The 25,487-nt window shown below is 44.8% G+C and overlaps 2 protein-coding genes across 3 annotated transcripts in view; one reads left to right on the top strand and one right to left on the bottom strand.

Annotated features, from left to right (window-relative positions):
* Window positions 1-751: 751 nt before the first annotated feature.
* Window positions 752-10,545, bottom strand: LOC135914263 (uncharacterized). Its single transcript, XM_065447042.1, has 3 exons — window positions 10,523-10,545; window positions 4,612-7,885; window positions 752-1,025 (listed from the first exon to the last, which is right to left on the bottom strand). The coding sequence occupies exons 1-3, from the start codon at window positions 10,543-10,545 to the stop codon at window positions 879-881; spliced, it is 3,444 nt and encodes a 1,147-aa protein (XP_065303114.1). The 3' UTR covers window positions 752-878.
* LOC135914245 (uncharacterized) overlaps window positions 10,239-25,487 on the top strand; it is a 23,924-nt gene continuing 8,675 nt past the window's right edge. Inside the window, exons 1-10 of one of the 2 annotated variants that reach the window (XM_065447019.2) lie at window positions 10,239-10,257; window positions 11,225-11,348; window positions 11,933-11,945; window positions 12,662-12,822; window positions 15,833-15,970; window positions 17,327-17,425; window positions 18,290-18,409; window positions 20,352-20,447; window positions 21,146-21,241; window positions 24,274-24,315. In XM_065447019.2, coding sequence (XP_065303091.1) covers window positions 11,321-11,348; window positions 11,933-11,945; window positions 12,662-12,822; window positions 15,833-15,970; window positions 17,327-17,425; window positions 18,290-18,409; window positions 20,352-20,447; window positions 21,146-21,241; window positions 24,274-24,315 — 793 coding nt within the window. In that variant the 5' untranslated portion in view covers window positions 10,239-10,257; window positions 11,225-11,320. The remainder of the gene's footprint in view (window positions 10,258-11,224; window positions 11,349-11,932; window positions 11,946-12,661; window positions 12,823-15,832; window positions 15,971-17,326; window positions 17,426-18,289; window positions 18,410-20,351; window positions 20,448-21,145; window positions 21,242-24,273; window positions 24,316-25,487) is intronic. The other variant, XM_065447018.2, reaches the window with a different exon arrangement.

The following is a 25,487-nucleotide window of genomic DNA, read 5'->3' as shown; positions in this document are numbered from 1 at the left end:
GCAAGGTCCGGCATAGTGGCTGTTGAAAGCGTTCGTCACTGACATGTGCAGCGCGTCTTTGGAATGTGCAATCTATAAATTAAAGGTATCAACCCAAGGTTGATTCTGTCGGATTTTGTTGCTTACTACCATATGCAGGAAACATAAGCCGGCCTTGTAAGTAGGCTTTCTACACCTTTGTCAACGTATTTCGCTTTTGGCCCAAGAGACCATCCACCCTTTCAAAAATATAGAGACCATGTACTCAGCATATCGCCTTCGTGTCTCTTTTCATTTTATATGTCCAAACATAGCTTAGGAAAAGTGTTCTCCGTATCACAAGCTTTCACATGACGAAAGATGTGTGACATGTTGGAGGAAACGCCAGCAGTAAAGTTTTCTCGCTTCTGTTGTATTGTGCGCCAAGCATGTCACGAGTTTGAAAAGTGGTAAATGATAGCAAAATATGATTTCTAGAAAACTCCTGCACGGCGTCACAGCGGCTATCACGATCAGCATGAGTTCGACGAGAACAAACGCCAGTCTCATTGCTCTTTCTCGGTGGTCCAGCTACAATGCATTCGATAGCGTAAAGTAATGCACATTGTAATAATATACTTGATCAGTACTATATATCATGGTAAATTATGAAACAATCGAACATGGTTTCAACTGGTTATTAAATGTCAAAACAGGAAATTGTATGGCGCCCTAATGACACTAGGCTGATAAGCTTAAGAAGGTCTTATTAGCCATGAAGCGAGAGGCTCGCTAAAATGAAACGCCGTCACGTTCACGGGCTTTACCACACGTCCTCGGTGCGTAGACAAGCGAGGCGCTTGGTACTAAACTCGATAGCGTCATTAGCACAATCGCATCTTTGTGTTGTGGATGAGGTGCTATGGCTTCCCTCGCTTAGAGTTGCGTGAGCTACCCTGGAGGCGCTGTGCCGCTTTGCCAGGCGAAGAGTCTGAGCTTGTTCCGGCCTGAGTCGGGGCTCCAGACTTGTTCCTCGCCGAACATGCTGTTTTGTCCTGCAAATTGTCCTGTAATATATGATACCAACACACAATGAAGCCACGGAATAACTTAACCATAAAGCGTATATATGTTTATATATATATATATATATATATACACACACACACTCCGACGAAGGCCGGTCCCGCGGCCTTCGTAAAGTCCTGTTAAGGTAAAGTCTAGTTAGTTTCCCTACGTGCTTCTATTCTTCGAGTTTATATATCATTTACCCCGTGACCGGCTTCCCTTACTTCACTTACTTCACACAACTTTTGCCCACTTCGATACTCCTAATGCATTAAAAACGCGTACAGGACATTTAAGGGTCATTTTAGTGTTTTTCGTACTGTTGAGGCATTGCGGAATGCTGTAGGACAGACGGGAACCGCAGAAATAGCGGCGACACATTCTGGCGGCGTTTTCAAACTTAAACTGAAATAAACTATAAATAAATTAATAAATAAATGACCAGGGTTGTTGGAGAAGTATGGGAGAGGCCTTTGCCCTGCAGTGGGCCAGGTGATTAGCAATTTTTGAGACGTTCAATAGCTAATTCGATTCCGCCACTATGAATCACAATGTCAGCCATAGTGGCGTTAATGGAGTCAAACTATAGATCAGCAAGAATCGGCTCTTCTTTTGTGAAAACAGAACCAAAGAAGAAGTTTTAACTCTTCTGCAGCATCTGATGAAGATAATATCTCACCGTCCATAGTTAAATGAATTGAATTTACAGAGGAAATGCCAGGATTAACCACTTTCCAAAATTTTTTTATATTCTTCTTTATCAAAGAGTGTAAATAGTCATAAAAAAATTTGTCGCATAAACTTGCTTGCTTTCTATAATTTCACCAATCACCATTAGAGTCTGAGAACCTTGCTTTTGAATACAAGCGCTTTTTCTTCTTGATGCACCGCTTTACGTGCCAGGTGAACCATGGGCTGCGACTAAAGACGTCATTGTGATTTTAGGAATGTATTGATGTTTTACTTGTAAGAGTTTCTCGTGAACCATTCGCCAGTTTTCGTTTCCGTTAGTATTTCGAATATGGAAGCTGGAAAAAATTATCTGAGAAAGATGACAATTCGGATACAAGGTACTCCACGTCCGCCCGTTTGTAGTCGTATAATACTTTTCTCTCGGATTTTCGACTTCTGTCATTGCTTAGCAGTGCAAAACATTGTGGTCACTAATACGTATATTCCAGTCCATGAACGCACATATTCTCTGAATTGGTAGTAAGCACTAAATCAAGAACAGAACTTGCGCATGCTGGTGGGAGAGAAACCATTCGCGTCAATTGAACGAAATTGTATCAAGGAATTCCATGCACTCATTTATTATTCTACCACCCACAGGTGTGCATGTCCGCCAGTCTATTACTGGATAATAAAAATACCCGGCTAATATAGGCAATGTTGGATATTTGTACTCACCAAAACTAAGTGAATCGTTCAAACTATTGACAAATTAAAGAGAAGCATTTAGTGGAAGATAGCACACCCCAACGATACAAGTTGCACTTGGTGACAATTGCAGTACAATCCACAAAAGTTGTAAATGTATGTTGGGGTATAATAGTTGTGTCCTGAAAATTAGTTTTTACGGTAATCATGACGCCACCACCACATTGATCTGACCTGTTCTTTCTAAAAATACTGAAATCAGAGGATAGCGTGAGTTCACTGTTGGAGACATCAGGGTTCAGCCACGTCTCCGTACCGACAACTGTAAATCAGCGCTACAGCATTCGATGAATGCGCAAACTTAATCTTGTTTGTTAACAGCACTTCAAAAATTGGATACGACAATAGACAGTGTATGCACGTACCGATTTCTGCGTCATTCAGTGCTGGCAGGCCATTCGTGTTTTTGTAATTGAACAATCACGGTGTCATTTGTTTATTCAAATCCGTACAGTCTGTTACCAAGGAGAAGCTTGTTAAAAAGCAGCTTACAATTTCCCCAGGCTTCCGTTCTCCTTTCAGAAAGTCGCGAAGTTTCTTATCGTCTGTATCCTGGGTGAAAAGTCCTCTTCTATCCAGACTCGAGATGAAGATAACTTCTGCAACTGGTAGGCGGTTCTTAAAATGTTACTCTTATCCTTCAAATTGAAAATTTTCACGACAGTCGGGCGAACAGGCCATGTGTCTCTCATCCTACTCTATTGTAACGTTCGATTTCACTCGGTTGAATGCCAAGATGCTGCGTTACAAATTCACAGATTGATTTTTCTGTGTCGTTCCATTTTTTGCTGGTTTTTCTGGAACACCTTTGTAAGCTAGGCTATTCCTTCGCATTCTGCTACTCAGGTGGTCGACTAGTAGATCTGCTTTGTCTATGTTTTACCTCAAGGCTTTTAAACTGTCGTGTAATTCCTGTAGAACTTCGTTCACGTTTGTGACGTCCTTACGGAAGATGTTTACAACGTCAAGCCGTTCTTCTATTTTCGACAGTCGCCGTTTTACATATGTGATAGTCGCCTTAAGTTAATAATAGGATATCTGCTTAGCCAGCCCGTGCTGAGATAGGGGAAAAGGCCTACAAAAGATGTGAGAAATAGAAGGTAAGAATGAAAAATGTAAAAAACTGCCCACGTGGGCGTTGTCACATAGTCTGTGAAGGCATCTAGAGGTCACACCTAAGACGTCGGAGAGGGATGAGAAGACAAGGAGGCGGAATTTTTGAATAATCTTCTCCCCCTTTCCGTACATTCTCCGGCGTATATTTCAAGAGTGCAGGCTTTTGGGGAAGGTAATGTGATAGCGGAGCCATAAGGTTTATGGACGCGAAAGGAGAAGTAGTATCCTCCTTGTCCTCGTCCACGTCTCTTAAGCGCTACGGTCCGTACATCTGGTTAGATTTTAGTATGCGTAAAAACTCCATGTGGTGAAAGTGTGTCGGGAACCTTCCTCAATAGCGGTTGTTAGAAGACGTGCGCTTGCTTCGGGACGCTGAATCATGCCGCTGAATCTCGTCAAGTTAAGACGAGACTTCTTAGGCGGTGCTAAATGTTCGGGCCGTGTGATCTGCGGTCAAATTGACTGGCACAATATCCCTGACGTGCTGTAAATCGTAAGCCAGTCCGTAATAATTTAAAAAAAACAGCAGAGGTAGCATGACTGCCAAGTTAGGCTATCCCTCCAAACGGCTGCTTTTGTTTCAGAGATTGATTGATTGATTGATTGATTGATTGATTGATTGATTGATTGATTGATTGATTGATTGATTGATTGATTGATTGATTGATTGATTGATTGATTGATTGATTTTAGAGTAACTCCGGAGCCTTCCTCTGCTGTGTTCAGTGATCAAGCGTGTAAAACAGGGCGATCTGCACTTTCATCGCCTTAAGTTGCTCCATTTTTGTACTTCTACGGGCAACAGGCCGTACCATGCGAACAATGATCAGTGGACTTGTCGCGCAGCATTAAAGGCTCCGACACAGTACTTTGTGTAAACTACGCAACGTGCCATACCAATGCAAAAACGGACCCTATCAGTGCCAACACTAGTAGGTTCAATGCCACCACCCGTCTAATGAAATTAGAGTTTATAAAATTAAATTTTCATATCTTATGTGAGTTACATCAGAAGAACTGCAGACTTACGTCGCGAATAGGGCCGACGCCTTTCGCCCCGCGTTGACTGTTGGGTCGGCAGGCTGGGCTACCAGACGTCAGGTCAAGCGCGGCGAGTGCCTTGGACACAGCATTAGCCTGACCTCTCAGGGCATTCTGTGTTTCCTGACCGTCCTCCGTGGGGCACCCCAGGGTAGACAGAAGCTGGTCTCGCTCTTCCAGCAACGACCGCAGCCTCAATTGCCCCTCTCGTCGCTGCTTCTCTTGTCGGAGCAGGCGGTTTTCTTCACGCAGAAGCTGTTCCAACCGGACCAACGCGGCGTCGTTCCAATCTACAGAGGTAATCGGTTCTTCAGGTGGGGACGGTAGCTTGTCGAGACCTTTGGCAGTACGGCAGTGGCTATGGCCTGCGCAAGAGTGGCGTCCTCCGTGATGACATTTGTGACTCTGGCAACGTCGGGCAGGGGAACTTTGGCCACATCGCAAGCGAGATGTCGAACAAGGCGTTTCTTGTTCAGTAGAAGTCGTCTTGCGGGTGCCGGATTTGCTGCCAGTTTGAAGTCTTGCGAAGTCAACAGAAGCTGTCGAAGGTTTTCGTGAAGCGTGAGGTATTCCCATTTGAATGGAGGCTGTTGAGTCTTTTCTCAATGTCTGACTTATTCCGGCGTCGATGGAAGCAGTCGAGGCTTTCCTGGAGATTTGAAGTCGTCCAGAAGCAACGGATGTGGTTGAGTCTTTTCTAGATGCCTGCGGTGTGCGTTCGGTAAAGTCATCTGTTTCAATTAATAGGTGTTGCGTTTGGTCTATCGAGATGTAACGCCTCGATGTCGCATCTCTCTGGGCTCCGTGTCTGGTTGTACCAGTAGCAAAGTCGTTCAGCGTACCCTTAGAACGAGAGTCCTTGGAACGAGACTCGTTGGCCACCGCTTTCTCTGCACGGATGGAAACGTTCTCGTAACCTGACAGTGGCATGGCTCGATCCTTCATGACCGCTTGGAAGTTCAAGTTTCTGAAGGCAGCGTGGGGAATTTGCGTACCTTGATTGTCACGCCTACTTTCGGTATTCGGTCTGCTTGTAGTACTCTGTGGGTCGAGAAGCGGCCATGGCCCTGCAAACACCTGAGTGGTCCCTGGTGTGGTTGTGTTGGACCAGTTGGGGCTAGAGATTGCGGCTTCGCCGAACTGGAAGGTAGAGCTTGGCGGACTGTATAAGAATTCACTTGGTGAGTAGCCTTGAAAACCATCGCAAATGCAGCCGAACAGCTCCTTAGCCACCGAGTAAGGTTGGACTTCCAAAAGTGTGTCTGCCTGTTGTTCAAATCGAAATTCGTGAGGAGCACTTTTCGAGGCCGAAGTTCGCGCGTTTTTGTTTTTACCACATTTCCCGGGTATTTCGAGAGCTTCGCCAACATTTTTACTGCTTTTGCGAGTGCATTTAACGCAGGCTGACTGCGAAGAAGGCGGAACGACAGTGTTAGCCGGGGGATTGGTTTCACCGTGTTGCCCGCTGGTCATACGCGACGTGGAAGAGCCTTCGTCAAGTTTGCCATGTTCTTCCTTTCTACGACTATACTTGTTACTTGTTTCTGTGTGACTGACTATGTCCGGCAAGGTGTTGCGGCTATTCGGTTCTTCTCCCGTCACGGAAGTTGGCAGTGCCTTATTTGTGGCATCACTTGGATTCACTTGGCCTGTAAAGCTCACCAAGTCTCCTTGTCGTTCCCTCCTGAAATACATTTTACAATTTTTCTTGTTTCCTTTCAATACATCTGTTCCTTGTTGGCCATCTTTCTCCGCATGTTCATCAGAAACGGCAGCCAATCTCGATATGTTCAAACACTCTCTGCTGCTGGATCCAGTGCTTAGTCTCCTTGAGTCGTTCAGCCCCTCTTCGGCAACCTCTTCATAAAACTCCTCCACCTCGCCAACTTCGACACCAGCCTGAACGTTTGCTCCCACTTCGTGGCATGTTGGTTTAGGTTTATTTAGGGCCACCTTTGGTGACGTTATGCTGCCAGTCTGACACTCAAAGTATTGGCAGCCTTCACCAGATCGCGCGGTGGCATTCTCCATCAACGAATCCTTGACCATGTCCACTACGTCAGTATCTCGGCGTGGAGCGGGACACTTTTGCATGGGCTTTTTTTCGGGCAACGCCGGGATATCTGACTTCTCTTGTTTCACTGCAAGCTGCTTAAACGAAATTATACTTTCACTGCCTGACATATCTCTAATGGAATCAGAATCACGTTCTTTTCCCGCTGCCTTCTTTCGTACAAATCGGGATGTCGTCGCGGGCCCTTCAGACATGCTAGCCTCTCGTGACCGAGCTGGATAGGATGAGCTCCACGATGCTGTAGTTGGAGGTGAAGTCACGCCACGGTCATAGAGAATATCATTCAGCGATTCATCTGGGGACACGAATTTCGTCACTTCCGGCCGTCTCCTTTCGAAAGGGGATCTTCTGGGATACACTATGACGTCCCCCGTCTGGGTGTACTTATCGCCCGTCCTGCTGCCAGAGCTAGAACCCATCTCACTGTCCTCTTCAGGCCAGCGAGCGGTGCTGGTCGCACCGTCCTCCTTGGCCAAGCTGGAAAACCTCGGCGCGGCCGGGCTCTGTGACTTGAGCCCTTCCGTTGTGGACCTGGACCCTCTTATCATTCGACTCACCACACTGACTTTGCGTGCCGAAACCTTCGGCGCGAGCCTCGATTCGTCCGACACAGATCCTTGAGGTTGTTTTTCCTGCTCCGTGCTGGCGTTGCTTGATAAAACACTCGGCGGCTGAATCTCCGCGCCAGGTGCAGCGCTGGTCGCGTATGACGGAAGCCCAGTTGGAACCATGCTCTGTTTGGCAGTGATAGACAGGCGCTGGGGCACCGTTTCGTGTGCATTCGACACCGGTCTCGAAGCATTAAGTGGCAATGAGATAAGGGCAGTTGGCGCAGCGCCAATGGAAATTTGGTCGGTATGCTCCGCTGCAGATGCGACCGCTCCCACCTCGCGCACTTCCACGCGTCCATGTGCTTCCACAGTGACCTCCCTTCTGAGGCTCTGATCCATTGTTACGGCCGCAGATTCCTGGCTAGGTACTTCGGCGGTGGACCTCTTCCGGGAGTGCGATTTCCTGCGGCGCCGACGCTTCTTCTTGCCTTCGACCGGTTGCTCTTCGCGAGAGTCTTCGGCAGCTGTTATTTGAGGAGGCTGCACAACGGTGAGACTTGCCAGGTCTTTGTCGACGGGGTTGCAGCGACTTCCTTTTCCTTCTTTTATATCTCTGGCGACTGCACGTGCTAACAGGCTGAAAAGCAGAGCGTCGTATGTGCCTACAGAGCCACCTAGGATTCCTTGAAGGTGTTTTCACGTTTCTTTTCCTTCAGTTGAAATGCGCCCGCCGCGATGGGCTATTAAATTAGCCATGGAGACGAGCCCTTAGAAAAAGCGAAAAAACTTCCTTTGTTGGCGTTTGCATTTTGTGTGTCTCCAGCGTATATTTCGAGTGGCTAAAATGTTAGACAAAGCGAGAATAACTAATGGATGCCTGTCGTTTAATATAACCATAAAACCGCTATTAGCACACGTTGCCTCGAATCCAAGGAAAAGTCGGAGACATGCACAATGACTGCAGAGACTGGCCTTCAGCGATGTAACACCTTTGTTGTATTTATCGTTGGCAACCACGCCGAGTTTACTGAAGCAGTGCATTTTTTTTTACAAATTATCATCAATCGCACTTCCTTTGTGTCAGCTGCATGCGGTTCTCGCCAATAAATTAGTTTTGTCTCTCCAGAGAGCTGCAGATAATTGATTTTGCCAAGTCATCTTCCATACTTTCTGAACATAGGTGCTATTGCTTTATATCTACTGCACCCCTTGGACAATTTCCCCGCCTACCCTTTGCATTTCAAGCCCGTTTCGCACGTTATAGAACAGTTTTTCTAAATTGCTGTTATTCTAGCAGTTTTCAAGTGCCATATAAATTGGTGTAGTTGACAAGGTTTCTTAGGGGGGAACCAAACATTTACCCTCTATGTCCTGCACCAAAGCGAGAAGCACGTTTGCACCACCTTCTGTGGACACGGCTCTGGCTGAAAACCATCCACCGATATCTTTGCTCCTTGCGGTTTTTTTTTTCAGCAATACTTCTGGCCTGGAAAGGCTGTGAGCAGGAGTTGGGTACAAGATGCGCCAATACATAATACAGACAATACATATTTTACATATCGTCATTTGCGCATAAAAAAATTAAAATCTGCCAGAACTGGTTCCGTGTACAAATACAAGGTTTAAGCTGCATCAGAAAACATACAGGGTAAAACATTGCGCATACAAGGCAACAAAGGAAATCTTTACATCTGGACAAAAGAAAACAAAAGAACTGATTAACCTGTCGACAGGTGAGCCTTCAGGGCTGAAAAGAAAGCAGCCGAAGACGAGCGTTCATCTAAACCGGCCACTATAGGCTAGCCACGCTGCACATATTCTTTAACTATATATGCGAGAGACTTGGCTTTACAGTGATGTGTAGCGTCATTTTTGATGACTAAGGGTAAACTAACGTCAAAGCAATTGCGCGGGAACCATCCAAGATGATTGTCAACGTAAGCGAATATCCGAATGCTTCTAGAGCGCTATTCGCTTTATTAGAGCAATGGTGGGCTTGAAGGCGCACATTTGCCACAGCGATAACACTTAGGTAGCGTTTGTAGCGTAACTGAGTACCGTAAGAGCACGCATCTTTTGCGTCGGCTGTCAAAATCCAACTGCCAGCTACCGACCACGAAAACGGGCGGAAGAGCCAAACAAATGTATTTTCTTTAAATATCACTTAACATGACGTGGCGATTTCTTACTGTCTGTTTTTTTTTTCACTAGATACCACGTGGTGTGGTCGTGTCATTGTTTGGAATCATCATGGCATACCATAGAGATCATCATAGCAATCATCACAGCAGTCATCATAATCATCATATGCCGCAATTTTAGTGAATTATCCGCTGCGGCTGCGCCACCTTCTCGAGCATTTATGCCGGCTATCGCTATAACACAGGCAACGTTCGGCGAGTGTTGTTTCCCCTCTTCTGCATTCAACATTAGCAGCAGTGCTAACAAGCGTTGAGTAAACGTTATTTTCACTCTGAAAGCAACCACTAACAAGAAGCCGTTTGAAGTTTTATTTTTTCCATTCCGATCGCATATCATTACCTGTCCCAGGCATTTGCGAAAGGGGCGTCCTCTAAGAGACAGCCCCCTCTGGATTTAGTGTAACTACGCCGGCATTGTGAACATACGGAAGGCCACAATTAAGCAGATAACAAGGGAGAGGAGACAAATGAGGCCGCGGTCAAGATCCCTCCCGATTATGCTCGTTCTGCTAGAACACTAAGTCATTTCTTTTAAAGTGAAAGCTTTCTTTGGCTCTTCTATCCGCTTTGCGGCTGGTCATTTCCTGGCCATTTACTGCCATGCCACTTCGAATGGGACACTTAATGCCACTAGGTGGTACTAGGCGTCGAATGAAAGTACCAGTGAACGAGCTCACGTAAACCGTGTATAGTGATTAAGCATGCCTACCTCTGCTCTGTGTAGCAAAAAGAAAAATTTACTTCCTACATAAAACCTTAGCTTATATTTTCAGCTCACACGCATCTCTAAAGCACCCAAGATGAAATGGTGAGTTATATTTACCGGTTTCTTTTATGTCCTCTATTTCATTTACCGATTTAGTATGTGACCGTGGGTGTGCGCTCGTTCTTGGCAAATCTTCTAGAATGGGCATGTCCCACAACGATTCCTGCATAGTACTCATCAAACCAAACCAAACCAAACTAAGTTAGCCTTTCTACAGTATCACATATATATATATATATATATATATATATATATATATATATATATATATATATATATATATATATATATATATACACATACATACCTGAACGTGTTACTACTTAACATCACATTCTGAGCGACGTTCACAAAGTTATCGCTTACAAAGATATCAATGCAACTTTTTTTTCTCCTGTCGACATTTCTGCTATCAGCAAAAGCTTTCTGCAAACTCCAACTCCACAGTCATAGTCTAGATTTGTCTTCCTGTAATCCTTTCTTTCGGTGCCTCTGCTCTTGCATTAGGCCTCAGAAAACGTTACTCTGCATTCCGTAATTATCTTACTGAAACTAATAGATTATCCTGCAACGCTGACTCTTCTACTTCTCCTTCTCTGTAATTGAGTGTTTTGTGTTTTATTTCTATCTTTCTCGCACCCAAAAATTTTTATCTGTAAGTGAGAACTTCCATATTTCACCTCGTGCTTGTTCGTTTATTTACCCATGCGATTCATGGCCAATGCCCCTATGGGGGTTTGTTGAACTTCGCGCATGCATTATTTGTACCCTCCACCCGTCCCTGTTTTTCTTGCTTCACTTGCAGTATGTCGTACAAACAATGCTGAATTTCCAGCCCACAGTGCGTATTTGCTACGGTCATTAAGAAAACAACAACAACATCAAATCACCTTTCATTTTTCTTATTGTCATACACAATTACCCGGTTCTTGGCCAATCCCACAGAGTGGGTATGTGCCACTAACATTCAGGGGCTCTACATCTGCATCTAGATATGCACCGTCTTTAGGTGAAAATGGCAGCAGCTCGAGGCTCGAGCGCACGTTAGAGAAGAAGAAGCCTCGGCCAGTAACCAGGGCAGGCCGTGAGGAGAGGCGCCGCAGAGATGTCTTCGTCTCAACCCGACAGCAGCGGTAAGCCGTTCTGTAAACTCACGCGTAGAATCAACGCCTCAGTTGTGTAAGCAACCGTCGTACACCTCACAAAATTTTCCATCCCATGAACGCTATACAGCCGCAGAGACAACGCTCGACAGCAGCCTGGGAGGGGGGGGGGGGGGGGGGAAACATAATTAGCTGCCGCCCGTTTTATTGTAACTGTGGGCCAACATAACGAGAAGACCCGTCTAGCATTCAAGACTGTTCATTGTGCTTCGTTGGCTCAGGAGCCGAAAGTTGCCGAATCGAGCAGATTCTTACGTGTGAGCTGCTGAACAAGTGTCAGGTTGCAGGTAGCATTAGTCGCTGTTTGAGCTTGAATAATTTTTTTCCTTCATGTAGTCTCACCCTGTGTATGGAAGCCTATCACGGCACTCAAACAGGCGTGTACGAGTGTTGTGCCAAGACGAACATTTAGGGAGCACCTTGGGAATCTTTGACGTAACAGCAAGCACACTTATTTCTTCTCTGAAAAACAAAAGCATCCGACGAACGCCTTGTGCGGAACCTACTTAACGTGTTTATTTCACGTTTGATTTCAATTTGGCTCTTACTTTCAGATGACCAGGCGCAGTAAGCATGCGTGAAATTCCCTTTTCTCCTTTTCATTCACAGTAAAGATGGTTTTTTGAGGTTATGAGTTAACCTAGACGTTTATCTCGGTGTGTAATACGGGAATATGCACGGTCGTAGTTCAGTATATGTGTTTATAAAATAAAAATTTGCAGTCATTTAACACGCCACTTTGCACACGTCAAAAAATATGAAAGTTCACGTAAGGAACTGCACTACCTACCTAAAAAAAAATGTCTTAGGCATTTTGCTCCTCCTTCAGCCCTGAATTGAAGTAATATATTGACTGCGCCTCACACACGTATGTGCGCAAATGTGTGATAAACTTTTTTGTTTCATTTGCAGATATGCAACAATTGTGAAGCTTTCTAAGACCATGTGCGTTCCGTAACTTTACGCAAAGGACTGTGAGCACCGTGCTTCATCGCTGACAGACCATATTATAGGTCAAATTAACCTTGAGTGCACATCACAATATCGTTGTGGTCCCGCTTGTAGTGGTGACACGTACGCTGCGCTATACAATTGTCTTTCGTTTATGGAGCTGCAACATTATTTTAGGCGATCAGCACGTTTAGACGCGTTCTACTGCACACATTTTGCACCTTCAAAGCAAGGGCAGCTGGGGCACTAATTCCGCTTGAGTGGTTGTTACTAGCACTCGGTGAAGACTAAATGCCGGAGGCACATAAGCGTGAACCCCAGTGCTGCCGCAGCGCCAGCGAAAGCGTGGAGTACAGTGGTGGCGGCGGTGGCGGGTTCCCCAAGCGAAGCGGCAAAGTGTTCCTTGTCGTCGGTCTGATGTCTGTCGTCGTCGTCGTGATCGTCTTCCTGATCGTCGGCTTCATCAGCTTCCGCGACGCCGCCTCGGCACAAGGTAGGCGCTTACCTGCGCACGAGAAGAAAACTTCGCGCTGATGAAACGCATCTCTTGCGAGAATAACAACATGAACCATAGGCTCTCGATTTTTGTTGTTTGCAATCACATGAAGTGAAGCTTATTCCCTATATGCGGTGATACACCTCACAAACTATACGTAGGAAGAGATCGCCAAGTGAACTCCTCTCATATTACGTCTACCGACAATTACATTGACGCCAAGGAATTCAGACAATAAAACCAAGAAAAACATAGAGTAAGTTACCCATTCTTTTAACTGAAACGTACAAACAATAAAGAAAAAACAAGAACTGAAGACGGAAGAAAGGCAACTTGCAACCTGAGGGAGCCGAATCCACCACGGCTCACACACGCAGAATATGTGTGTTCGGCACAAGTCTTCTCATTGGTTCTCATCCAACTACATTCGCTGCGTGTGGATTCAGCTCCGACCGGTAGCAAAGTTGTCTTTATATTTACAAGGGTTGCAATGTGGGCTTGTTGGTAATGTATCTTCAAGGGGAGTACGGTAGCGCGATTGAAAGACGGGACAAAAGAAGACACATAGAGACACACACAGCGCTAACTTCCAACAATGACTTCCAACCGTACTCCCCTGGTTTATATTTACTTCAACTTTCCACTTCCCAATTGTTCTACATTTCAGTTAACAAAACTGGTTCGTTTCACGTATATTTTCCTTGGCATCATTGTTAGTTGGTTTGATGTAGTTGTAATTAATAGTCGTCCTATCTTTCTGCTGCCACCCGCCGTAGTTATTCAGTGGCTATGGCTTTGGGCTGCTGAGCACGAGCTAGCGGGATCGAATCCCGGCCACAGCGGCAGCATTTCGATGGGGGCGAAATGCGAAAACACCCGTGTACTTAGATTTATAGATGCACGTTAAAGAACTCCAAGTGGTCGAAATTTCCGGAGTCCTCCACTACGGCGTGCCTCGTATTCAGAAAGTGGTTCTGGTACGTAAAACCCTATAATTTATTCTTTCTGTTGCCAGTAACCAGTTGATGATGGAATGACCAGCAGAAAGTTACGACCTGCGCCTGAACGGCGCAATAAGGGCGCAGGTATGAGCACGAACAAGCGCATAAGAGGCATGGAACGTGTCAGAGACGTGCCTTTCCGTGTACGACCCTGCCATGTACAAACGTCATTTGTGTTGGTCATGGTACCCATTACGCAATGAAAGAAGCAGCATTGTTACACCAGCCGGCGCAGCCCATGTAACGCTCCACAGATGGTGTGATTCCTAAGTCGTTTGCTCCTTTTTCTAAACGCGTCCCGAGATAGGCAGAATGAAAAGACTGGTTACCATACTCGAAGACATAACGGTGATGCGGAGAGCTGCAAGAAAGCAGCTGCCAGTGTTGGGACTCCGAGCTTTACCACCTGACCTACTTGCCGAGCTGTTCTTAATTCTGGTAGCGCACTGACATACAGTACATTAAGCTTTCATGATAACGTGCGTTTGTTTACCGACAGCGAATACCGTAGTATTCGCATGACGGCTACCCTACCTATGGGCTAGTCACAGTTCGCTGCCAAACTAGTGGCAGTACTGAACTGTTCTCTTTTTTTATTTTGTCTGTCCTTTTTAACATACAGTTCTTCTGTCGAAAAATTCCTCAATAAGCTTTTTAATGCGCACTGTCTTGTGCATTTCATTTTAACATCTTTCTTCAACAAAGCATGGCATCAGAAAATACGTGAAATGACGTGCATGCACGTACATACACAAGTATGCATATACACAGACTTACACAACTGCATATCAAAAATGGTGTCGTTCCTATATTTTTGCAGTGTGGGATTTGAAACAGGGGAACACATTTGCTGGCATTCTACACATTCCCACATCGTCTGTGTTCTCTCTACGTGACCTCTCCATTGTGAACAAATGGGAAGAATACAACTGCAGCGACCGACGAGACACTCTTCTTCTCTTGCACTTATATTCTGCTGCTGACCACAAGAAAACGAAGCCGTAATGCCCTTCAGAAACTGTCGGAAAATTACCGACCCTCTCTTCCTCTCCCGTGACTAAGCTCTGGTGTTTGCACAGCATTGGTTACATGCCTTTGTTGCTGTCACACAAGAAAGAACATCGCCTTGCTGATCATTTGACGAATGTCAATAAAAAATATATATTTCAATTTTATTATAACTATAATTGTAATTAAAGCAATGATGTTATCGCTATGCTGAAAATTTCGCGAACTGCATAGGAACAAGGAAGAGAGCTGAGCCATTTGATGCATGATTAAATAAAAGAATCCAGCGGATGGCACACTTACAAAGAACTCGTAGTCAACGCAGAAGTCTCTTAATAACTAATAGACTGTTTCTACAAGGAAGTAGCATATGGGAAAATAAGGCATTTGTGTTCGTTCATTTCGCGGTGGACGCTTGGTTTTCTCGCGCAGGCGCCGTGAATTTGGGCGGACGCCTTATGCGTTGTTTTCTCGTAGCAAAAACTCTAATAGTAGTTCTAGCTTCTCCTATGTTCTATACTATTTCTTAGTGTATTGCATCTTCAGCTGGATTCCTCCCAATTAAGCTATACAGATTCGCTGACGAAACTGCGTTGGTCTTTCGAGACATTGTGGTGGACACACATAGTGCTCGTTTCTCCGAACAACACTACTAATGGAGCATCGACAATCAAAGGGAGTCGTTTCCTCTTACATCTCCAGTATAACTTGCCCTATGGAGCACGAAAGCCATTAGTTTCACCAAACTCGGGGCGGTGCGGTGAAGTACAGGACTCGTGTCAGCCGTTCATTAACAAGAGCCCACCCACTTCTAGAGAAGTGGGTGGGCTCGGCGTCGTGCAGAGGGAGTTCAAAGGCGGTTACTGGAGGAGCAGTTCTTTTGGTTGTGTTTTCTTGTTGGCTGACGCAAGCCATAGCTTTCGCTATTGTTGCTTCCTTAAACGTAGTGTTTTTTTATTAGCTCTGTGTAGAAGTAGCCTTCCCTTCTTCGCTTCTAGCGCGCAATTCCGGCCCTGTGGCCTTGACGGCGGGCAACTCGGTGTCTTGCGTGAACCCGTGCCGCAGCCCACACTTCTTCTGCCACCCGGCCTCGGAGAAGGACGAAAAGGGATGCTTCGAGCCGGGATGTGCCTGCTGTAAGTGTGCCAGCACTCTTTATCAACATGCTGGAATATATCGCACTTGCAAACACGGCATAGACTTTATGACTCCATTTAATGGCGTCCGGCCTATATGGTACATCCTTCCGAAGCGCGACACTTCGGAAATATGCAAAAACACCAAAGCACGATCCGCATCAAAAGGGTAGCGGCTTGGGTTGGTTGATTCTTCCTTGTTTAAACACCGCCTCAAAAGTTGGTGCACCACGGCGGTGGTAGGAAACCAGGTTACATGAATGTACTCGCAATGTTCTGCCCAATATACGGTGCTTCCACATCAAATGGGGCAGACGTGACCATCTGATGATAGTCGCCAAATGAAACGTGGCCTACGAGATTGCGCGCACCGTTAAGTGCGATACCCGATCCCCGGCCCATAGCTAAAACGACCAAATCACGGTGTTTAATGCGAATGCGGCGTAGCAATCCCTACACCTCTCAACTTTCACCCTCGCCGACCGAAGCCAACCTGTGCTTCTTTTCAGCAGCTACCGGTTTAGCGCATTGCTTTTTTCTGAGCGCGTTTCAAGCGGGAGGCGTGCAAAACAATGGTAGATTACCACGCTCGAGTTTTGCGCTTGTCATTATGGCAGATATTTCTTACAGAAGGAATAACGAACTCTTTTATTTAAGCGCACAAGTTCAAAGTTCAGAGGTAGTAACAATGTTAAGAATGAACTTTCGTGGCGAGGAATAAGAAGACTTCGTTTACGACAAAACTTCAGTTTAGTAGTTGCAGCACGGTTTGCGAAGGAATGCTGCTGGAGGTTTCACACCATAGAGAGTCTTCTTTCATAATGAAGAGGTTAAACTGTGCATCTCAGCTATTGCGGCCTGCCACCAGCAAAGTGGTAAGCGATTTGCGTTAGTAATATTTGATTCATGATATGAAGGATTGTCGCTGTGTTTCGCAGAACTTTGGAATACTGTGAAACACGTTTTCAACATCGTAAAAGGAAGTTCGCGATAAGCAAATGCAGAGGCACTTATAATTTCTGACGACGTAGAACGCGCCAACCATTGCCTTCTGCGCATAACGTTAACATCAGGGATCACTTGACGTTGTTTCCTTGCCCTGCAAATGTGGTGTGTTGACATTATTCCGGAAATGTTCACAATTATGCAGCACAGTCTGTTTAGACTACAGTGTAGTCGAAGAAACTATAGAAAACATTTAACGTAGATTGTATTCTCAGACGCTGTAGAGCCTACTTTCTGTTGTGTATACATGGTGGCAGTGGGATGGCTTTTCAACTCCAGATGTTCACACGCCTTAACGCCCAAGTTCGTGCATGTACCAATCCAAAGTTATAAGCATGTTTCCTCCTACAGTCCCCGAGCATTGCCACAAGCGGTGTCCGCCTAATCAGGAGTGTGCCCTCGGATCGCCAGTAGACTACAGGGGATGCTTCAGGCCTAACTGCAAATGCGGTGCGTGTATTTTCAGGCGATCCAGCAGTAGTCAAACGCTCATAACAGATCTGCAACGAAAGTACTTTATCCGGAATAGATAAACGTGCTACTTCATGCTAAAAGTCGGGTCCTTTACTCGCAACACATGTGAAACCAACACAACAGCCAAGACATGCAGAACTCCCGAGTACTCAAGCAATAATATTTAGCGCTTAAATTAGCGGATGACCACATGCTTCTTAAACGAATAGGCTTGCTCCCACTCTAATCTTATAACATTCTAATTTAGTATTTAATAGTTTGCGCCGTGCGTTACATCAAGACTACGCAGCGTGGTGGCTCAGTCGTCCCGACGACTCGCACCCGCAGCAAGTTGTTTTTTACTTTCATTTCATCTCTTCTTCATTAAAGATATGAAGAATACAGCAAATTTATTTAACATTCCTGATTATTGCAGCATCTTATTTTTTTTTAATGAAGACTACAAGTATCCCTATGCCTTCTTTGGCTTCGTTGTTTGCTTGCTTCACATGCTTGTTACTAAATATCGAGCCACTGAGATCATTCTCGTCCAAGGCGTCGCGAGAACAAGTACACAGATTCACCGCCAAGACTTCGATAGCGGCCCTCCACAGTGTAAAAGAGCAACACAAGATCACAGAGATGATTAAGCAAAACTGCATTCGTAATGCGCATTGGAGATAGCTCCGTGCGTACAGAATGCCGCTTTGCAGTGACTGGCCAGGCTATAGAGTTCAAACTCTCTAGCGCGACGCAGAATCGCAGAACACTATTTTACGTTTCATATTTCTAAAAAGTATACCGTCCGGGCCAGATCTTTGTTCCTCAACTCGAATCCTGCGAACTCTTCACACCTTTCAGAATCCATCAGCTCTGCCTCGCCGGCCAGTAACTGTACCTCCGTTTGTCCTGTTGGCGAGAGGTGTCGTTCCGATGCCTCCGTAGATGGCCAAGGCTGTCCTCTCCCAGGATGCAAGTGTGGTGAGTCGACACCTTCAAGTATCTTTGCATATTGTTTGTTCTTCTTTGGTGGGAGGGTTAAACTAACGCTTCTCGCCGATGCCGAACACATTCTGATTACATTCATTGATTCTGCTATCTGGCCAGATTTCACGAACAGCTGATCATCTGGGGCAGAAACTCTCTCGTTATCTCCAGTGCAAGATAATTACATGCGAAAAACTGAGATGCCTATTAACAGAGTATTAATAATGCAGTGTTAAAGAAGGAAAGGTAGCTGAGGATAGCATGGTAAATGTCAAGCATGCTTCACTGATGCCAGTAGCCCCCCCCACCTACAGCAATCCTTCTTAATACTTTACGACACGTATTTCTTTAGTTCGTTTCGTTAGATAATGGTATGTTTAGTAATAACTACCACTCAACAGAAACCTACAGCATTGCATTGAAACGTTGTCTGAGTTTAGAAGAATGCGTCAATTCACGGCGCTTCGTGAAGCCGGATCACCTATATTAACCTGCTTTAAGGCGCGAAGTCGCTTATTTAGTTTCAGTGATCATTAAGGTTGGCCACACGAATTGGGGCATAGAAAAAGGATAGCCCTGCCAAACTTAACCGTAATGATGGTACAGCTTGTGCCAAAAAATACCCCACAACAAGCAAAATGCGTTTCATCTAGCTAATCAGTTTAATAATTCCACTCTCTTAAGTTAAAGAAACAAACAAGCTATTATTGCTCTATTTATTCATGCATGTTTTCAGGAGAGCAGGAATTGTTAAATAAGCGCTCCCCTCATTTCAAGCCAGGAAATTAGGGATTTAAATGCGCATTCCTGCTAGAACCATCCGGAATATGGCAATGCAAAAAGAATTCAAAAATACACGTCAGACTATTACCCCTTTGTTGAGGTAAAGCTTTGTAGAATATAAAGAAGTCCTAAAACCTGCGACAAACCACTGAATGTGTATATAAGCGAGTTCGAGACTAAATTGAAAGCCCCAAAAATTTTCCTAAATCAGAAACTGGAAGCGAATGCATAAAAATTACCCGACGATTACGATACTCCCTAATGCGAAATTTGAGCGCAGCTCTATGCGTGTTTCCATTTCGCGATATTTTGAAGCAAAGAATTTGAGAGAGACATGTAGCAGAGGCGGTAATGGTCGAAAATCTGATCTGCGGATCAAGCGAGCCGGCGTTTATACATGACTCGTCAAAGGTTCCAGTGTGATCGCTGGTGCCGCATGGCTTCCAGAAAGTACTATACAATTCGCATAGCGCATACAATCAGATTAAGAAACAATCTCACACAATAACAACCAAAACAAGCGCGAACGAGACCGACCCAACAGAACCAAACAGGCGCGGGCGAGAGCTTTGGCGCGAGCAGACGATAGTACGAAACGAGCGGATCGGCTGAGACCAGACACGAGTGCGCATCGAGCCGTAAGGAGGGTCCGCATGACACCAGCATCGCGCGCGCACGTCACTGGAGGGGCCGCTCTCATTGGTCTCCGCCATTCGCGGCTCGCGTCCTTCGTCTCCCACTCCAGCGAAGGGGGGCGGAGCTGGTTACGAGGCCGACAACGCCGACGACGACGCGAAACCCAGGAACGGACGCCAAAGAGCTGCGCTCTAAAATGTTCGTAAGTAGTTTGCCATTGGCTGGCCATCTTAACTAATACGTCTGACACCATAATTTGCTGAAAATTCTCTTTCGGGCAACTTTAACTTTTCTTTAATAGGGGCCACGGTTGCCCAGATATTATCGATTAGAATTTTCGCGCAGATGTCAAAACAAAGCGTGGAGCCGTCTTCCCGACGTGGTCTGGATATTGGGTCGATGTCTTGTTTCGCAGCTGCAAATTGATGTCTGTGGCCGAAACTGCACAGTTCCTCGCTGTTTTCACGAAAGTGATCGTCCTCTGAAAATGGCCCTCATGTCTGTGTCTTTCATATAGAACCCGACTGCCTGTCACCGTGTCCTTTGGGAAAGCGATGTCGACCGGGCTCACCAGTCAACGCGAAAGGATGCTTCAGGCCTGGCTGCTTATGTGGTGAGCGCAATTTGGCCACCGTAAATGTTAGCTGATAAGCATGCATTCTTCACGCTTATAATCTTTTAAGGAAACACCAGCTGCTTCAGCGAAGTCCTGAATTGTTAGACACAGAGCAGTGCAGATAACAGGTTTTTCTTTCGACAACAAACTGTCCATGCGGCCGGGCATCATAAGTTGCGCCATAATGATTGAGTAACTATTTCATTGACAAAATTCACAAAACCTTTACCTAGTAGCCGGGGCGCATCCGGCTACTAGGTAAAGGCCGCGCCTAAGGCTACTAAGGCTACTAGGCAGTGGCGCCATTGTAGCACAGTGGGCTACTAGGCAGTGGCGCTACGCCATTACCTAAGCTACTAGGCGATGGCGTAGCCACTGCCTAGTAGCCTTATTTCACATGTTGCTACCTCAGAATTGAGGGCGGCCAGTGCTCAAATCATGTTGACTTCAAAATTTCACAACTCTTCCTTCTAAGAACTTCGTCCAGGTCCCCCAGAAGAAAAACATTCTTACAAACAGCAAAAGCGTGTCCGAGGTCAACTTATAACGGATGCATGTCCTCAGTATTGAAATGCAAACAAAACTTGTAAGATTAAGAAACACAACCAACAACACAAGGCACCTTACGAAGCAGTTATGACATAACCAGAGGGCAAAGCAGCTTAATAGATTGTGACTTGACATGGCTATTTCAGAACCGGACTGCCTACCTCGTTGCTTTGCCGGCCTTGAATGCGCGCCCTCTTCAGCGAAGGACCTTCATGGCTGCTTCCTCGCCGGTTGCGTGTGCGGTAAGAATTGCTCCAACATTGGATTACATCATCACTTACGCGACCTCTCACAAAATTTTTAGGTATTCGATAGAAAAACTGCAGATGTTTGATAATATTTCTACGGAATATGCCGCGTTTTCTTTATTTCTCTTAGCGCAATTTTTTTCGATATATATAACCCAGGACAAAATGCGTTTTTCCGCTTTTTCAGCTGAACTTATGAAGCAGGCGGACATTAATTGTGTGGCAAATCGCACTATCCAGGCAGCTAATTAAAATATTTATTAACTTTTTATTATTAATTCACATTAGGTCACATGTTTCAACAGCGAAATACAAGTCAGGCAGCATAGCGAAATCATGTTTTCCTCACAGAAATCATAAGTCAAGCAACACATTCGAAATATTGCGCCTTAAAGTATGTTACGACATACGTGGATGTTCCAGCTAAGACTTCCCAGAAGCGGGCATCAATCAGTTCGGGATGATCTTAGCTGCAATGTCAATGCTAGTTTTAGCAGATTCTCGAGACGAATATATCAGAAGTGGCACTACAGTCTTCAAGGCTAAGCAGACATCACATCCCTATTGTTCAGCTTCAAGTTGACAAGTGGAACACGTGCTCTAAAGGGAACAGTTTAAAAAGTTGGTGAATCATTTTAACATGGAGGAAGGAAAAATATAGAAGGGAGTATTACGTCACGCAGCCAGCCTTGGCAAGCTAACGCTCGATGTAGCCACAGTGTTGGTCTAACACGTGACCACTTGTGTCGGGATAACGGAGGAAGAGTCAAGATTTGCTGAGACGTCTGGTTCCCAGTAGCTATGCCAGTAGTTTTCATTCGGTGAGCGCTTGTTCAGCAGCCCTGCCGTGACCCTGTCTGCAGGGTGGGCGCAGTAACACCAACCGCGAACTTTGACGCGCGATCACGTCTTGGGCCACCAGATTAGCTTCAATCGCGTTGCGGTATGCTCCCTCTTATCATTTTCCTTCCACCATGCATTTTAAACAGCTATACAGACATTGCGATGTTTCGCCCAAGTAACGTCCGCCTCTTCAAGTAATCCAGCTGAACAGGCCCAATCATGCTATCTACTTCATTCACTTTTTTTTTATTTGCTCGAACTAAAATAAACGTGGTATATAGACATCTCGCACACTTCTGGCATCACGCTATTGTCGACTGTCTACAGAATTCTTACAAACACCAATGAATTTGGAACATCGTGGTTACTTCGCATGTTCCACAACACGAGTTACTCAAACATTTTCCCCCTTTTTAGTGGTTATTGCATGTTTTTAGTACCTCCTGTGTGGAAACTGCTCTTTTATTCATTTCATTATTTACCCAGGAACTTGTTTCACCTCGTTCGTTCGTAGCTCTATGTTATGTGTTGCTTTCACTGTAATACACATCTGCATTGCGGCTCAGTGGACGCGAAATTTTGAAGAAAGCGAATCTCCCTTGGAAGGAGGTTGTTAACCCCGTTGTGTTCTTGAAATATGTTTTGACCTTTCACAAATGCTACTGTACATAAAAGCGCTGAAAATTCAATGGGTCCTGGGGCGTCTGATATTCCCATAAGAAACACGCGTCCCCGTAAAGTGGCTTCACTGCAGTTCAGCTTTACTAAAGTGCTTTTACAGCCACTGAAACTATCCCTAATTGATCAAAACTTCGCACGTAAGAAGAAAGTGTATTAATTATTACATGTTTTCGGTGATTTCGGCTGATGAAGGCGCATTTCTCTGGTATTGATTTCGAAACATCGCTGTGAAGTTTCCAATTACACAGAAGTGGTCAGTGAAGCAAAAAAAGTTACTGCACCAAATCCAAACTTTGTACATCGCGATATGGTGACATACAGATTAAGTGAAAACATCTATGTGTATAAGAAAGCGTTGCTCTGTTAATTTTTTTTTTATTGGTTCCCCACTGAGTGACGCGACCACGCAGCACCCGCCACCGACAGATGGTGACAGAGGTCGATAACCCTAATTCCTGGACATCACGAACCAAATCAGAAGTCAATGGACTATGAATGAAGAAAAAAAGCTAGATGTGCCAAAAAAGCGCTTAAGACAAGTGTTAGCCAATAGAAGTCAACATTGCACACGCTCAAAATACTACGCATATACGCAATCTGGCCCTGAGTAACGACTTAGTAAAACAAGAGGCGCAACGTTGAAAAATGCGGGTGACACCACTTTCTCTGTTCCCTAAAAGCTCACCATGTCGTCGTGAATTTGGACATCATCTATTCGGGGCTTGTTAACTGCCAAATAAGAAGGGACGATTACGTCACATTCGTAAGAACAGAAACGCTCATTCTGGGCGCAGCTTGGAACTTTTCTTGCGCAAAATCTGTCTGCATTAGAGAATATAGTGAAATATGGGACATCAGACTGACGCTGACCGGTCATCACCGCTATTATGGCTCGGACTTGAAAAATCAAATTTTCCCTCTCGCCCTTCTGTTTGTTCACCAATAATAAACATTTTCAGCCTGCGCCCCACACAAAATAAGTTCTGATGGAATTATCTACCAGTCTAGACTGATTCAGTGCTCCTCATCAAAGTCTACTTAGCAATTCGACTGCTTATATATCCCATTCAGTTAGCATGTCAAGCTTACACGGGGAAAAACACAGTCTACTTTAGGTCTATCCTTAGAAAACGGAAGTTCGACAATCTATATGGTGTATAAAACTTCTTGTAGACCGCTTTTTGTTCACATATAATTTTTTTGTATTGTATGTATACTATTAATAAACACAATTTATTAACAAGTCTATTTTAGTTTCTGTCGACCACGGCAATTCAGGCGGCTTTACGAAAGTTGAGACATGGGTCGACGAAAAGTTTACCGTCATAAGCCCACAGGCTGTCGCATACAACTTCTAGTTCAAAGAAAAGTGTTTGAAGGCTTTCGGTGCACTGTCTAAATAAATTTAGGTACGTAGAGACAATTTGCAGACTGTGCAAACTTACAGTTGTAATCAACCTTATTGATTGCTCACAATGCCTTCGCGCTTTCTTTCCCCGTAGAACTTCCAAAGAAATTCGGGTACAGATCACGAGGCACAACCAGTAAGTGTCAAGATCATGGATTTCAATTGAGTGCATATCGACGCTTTGAGAATATTCGATTCACCTGCGCTAATCCGTGCGAGTTAGTCTTGCATGACTGTTCTCGGCACCTTATGTCGAAACGAAATCTATATATACTCATTCACTAGTGCATCCCTCTTGCAAACCGTAGTGCTGCTTTGTGACGCAAGAGCCCCAACCAATAAGGGCTATTTCTAATAATCAGCATTGGCTGAACCTTCGCATCAATCATTTATAATTAAATATCATGAAATGATTTAATCTTAATTGCGTTAATAAAGTGTTGCTTGAATGTAGCATATATAGTATACATAGTCAATGCAGTTGTGCTTCTTTTAGTCGGAAGCATTTCTTAGCTAAGCATAGTTGATAAGCGGAGTTCAGTTTGCCAAAAAGTAGCCTTTTAGTATTCACGAGATATCAATCCGCCACTGAACTTCATCAACACGTTTCAGATAAAGGCATGCTGCATTTCCCGACACTCTACTAAAGGGGTCAAGCCTGATTGCGTCAGTTAGATGTAAAGCTTGTATAATTAGCAGCAAATAATTATTTTCTTGGCTAACAGTGAATAAAACACATGCTATTGACCGACAAGCTATTAGCAGAAAATGAACTCGGGGGCTAGGTTTCCCAAGCGTAAATTTCTTTAGTAGAATATTGGGATCATAACGCAACCAGATGCAACCCACGCAGGTCAAATATGTAGAAGCGGCACGTGCAAGTATGTATAAAACTGGCACCTGTTGTTTTTGTTCAATCTACTAGGGACAGGTGTGCCAATTTTCGAAAGTTTTTAAAAGCAAATTTAATATTCTGCTGTACAATTCGGTCTTTTGTTATTTTATTGGGTTTTGTACTAAAATTGGTGCCCTTTTAAATATCAAATATCTTAAGGCATGTACAATATTTCTACACTGAATCATGTGTCGATGAACATGAAATAAACGTATAAAATCTGAAAGGTCTGCAGCGTGTATTGGGGGTTAGTCGAAATTTGACCGGAGATAATTGGATTCGGGGCCACTATATTTTTATTTCACATTCTTATCGGCGTCGCGACCAGACGATTCGTATTAAATCCGCTTTCATAGATCACTACTCCCACACCCTTCTATCATTCATGGTTTATGCCATGTTCACAGCCTCTG

Source organism: Dermacentor albipictus, chromosome 6 (assembly GCF_038994185.2).
Source record: "Dermacentor albipictus isolate Rhodes 1998 colony chromosome 6, USDA_Dalb.pri_finalv2, whole genome shotgun sequence".
In the NCBI taxonomy this organism is placed as follows: domain Eukaryota; kingdom Metazoa; phylum Arthropoda; class Arachnida; order Ixodida; family Ixodidae; genus Dermacentor; species Dermacentor albipictus.
This window is presented reverse-complemented; position numbering and strand designations above follow the sequence as displayed.

What these genes read in the sequence shown, in the direction of transcription:
- LOC135914263 (XM_065447042.1), bottom strand. Translation starts at nt 10,545, where the DNA reads ATGTTAAGTAGTAACACGTTCAG. An exon ending in TTAAGTAGTAACACGTTCAG is followed by an intron (nt 7,886 to 10,522) that starts GTATGTATGTGT and finishes TCTGCTTTTCAG; the next exon opens with CCTGTTAGCACGTGCAGTCG. An exon ending in GCGTCGGCCCTATTCGCGAC is followed by an intron (nt 1,026 to 4,611) that starts GTAAGTCTGCAG and finishes CATATATTACAG; the next exon opens with GACAATTTGCAGGACAAAAC.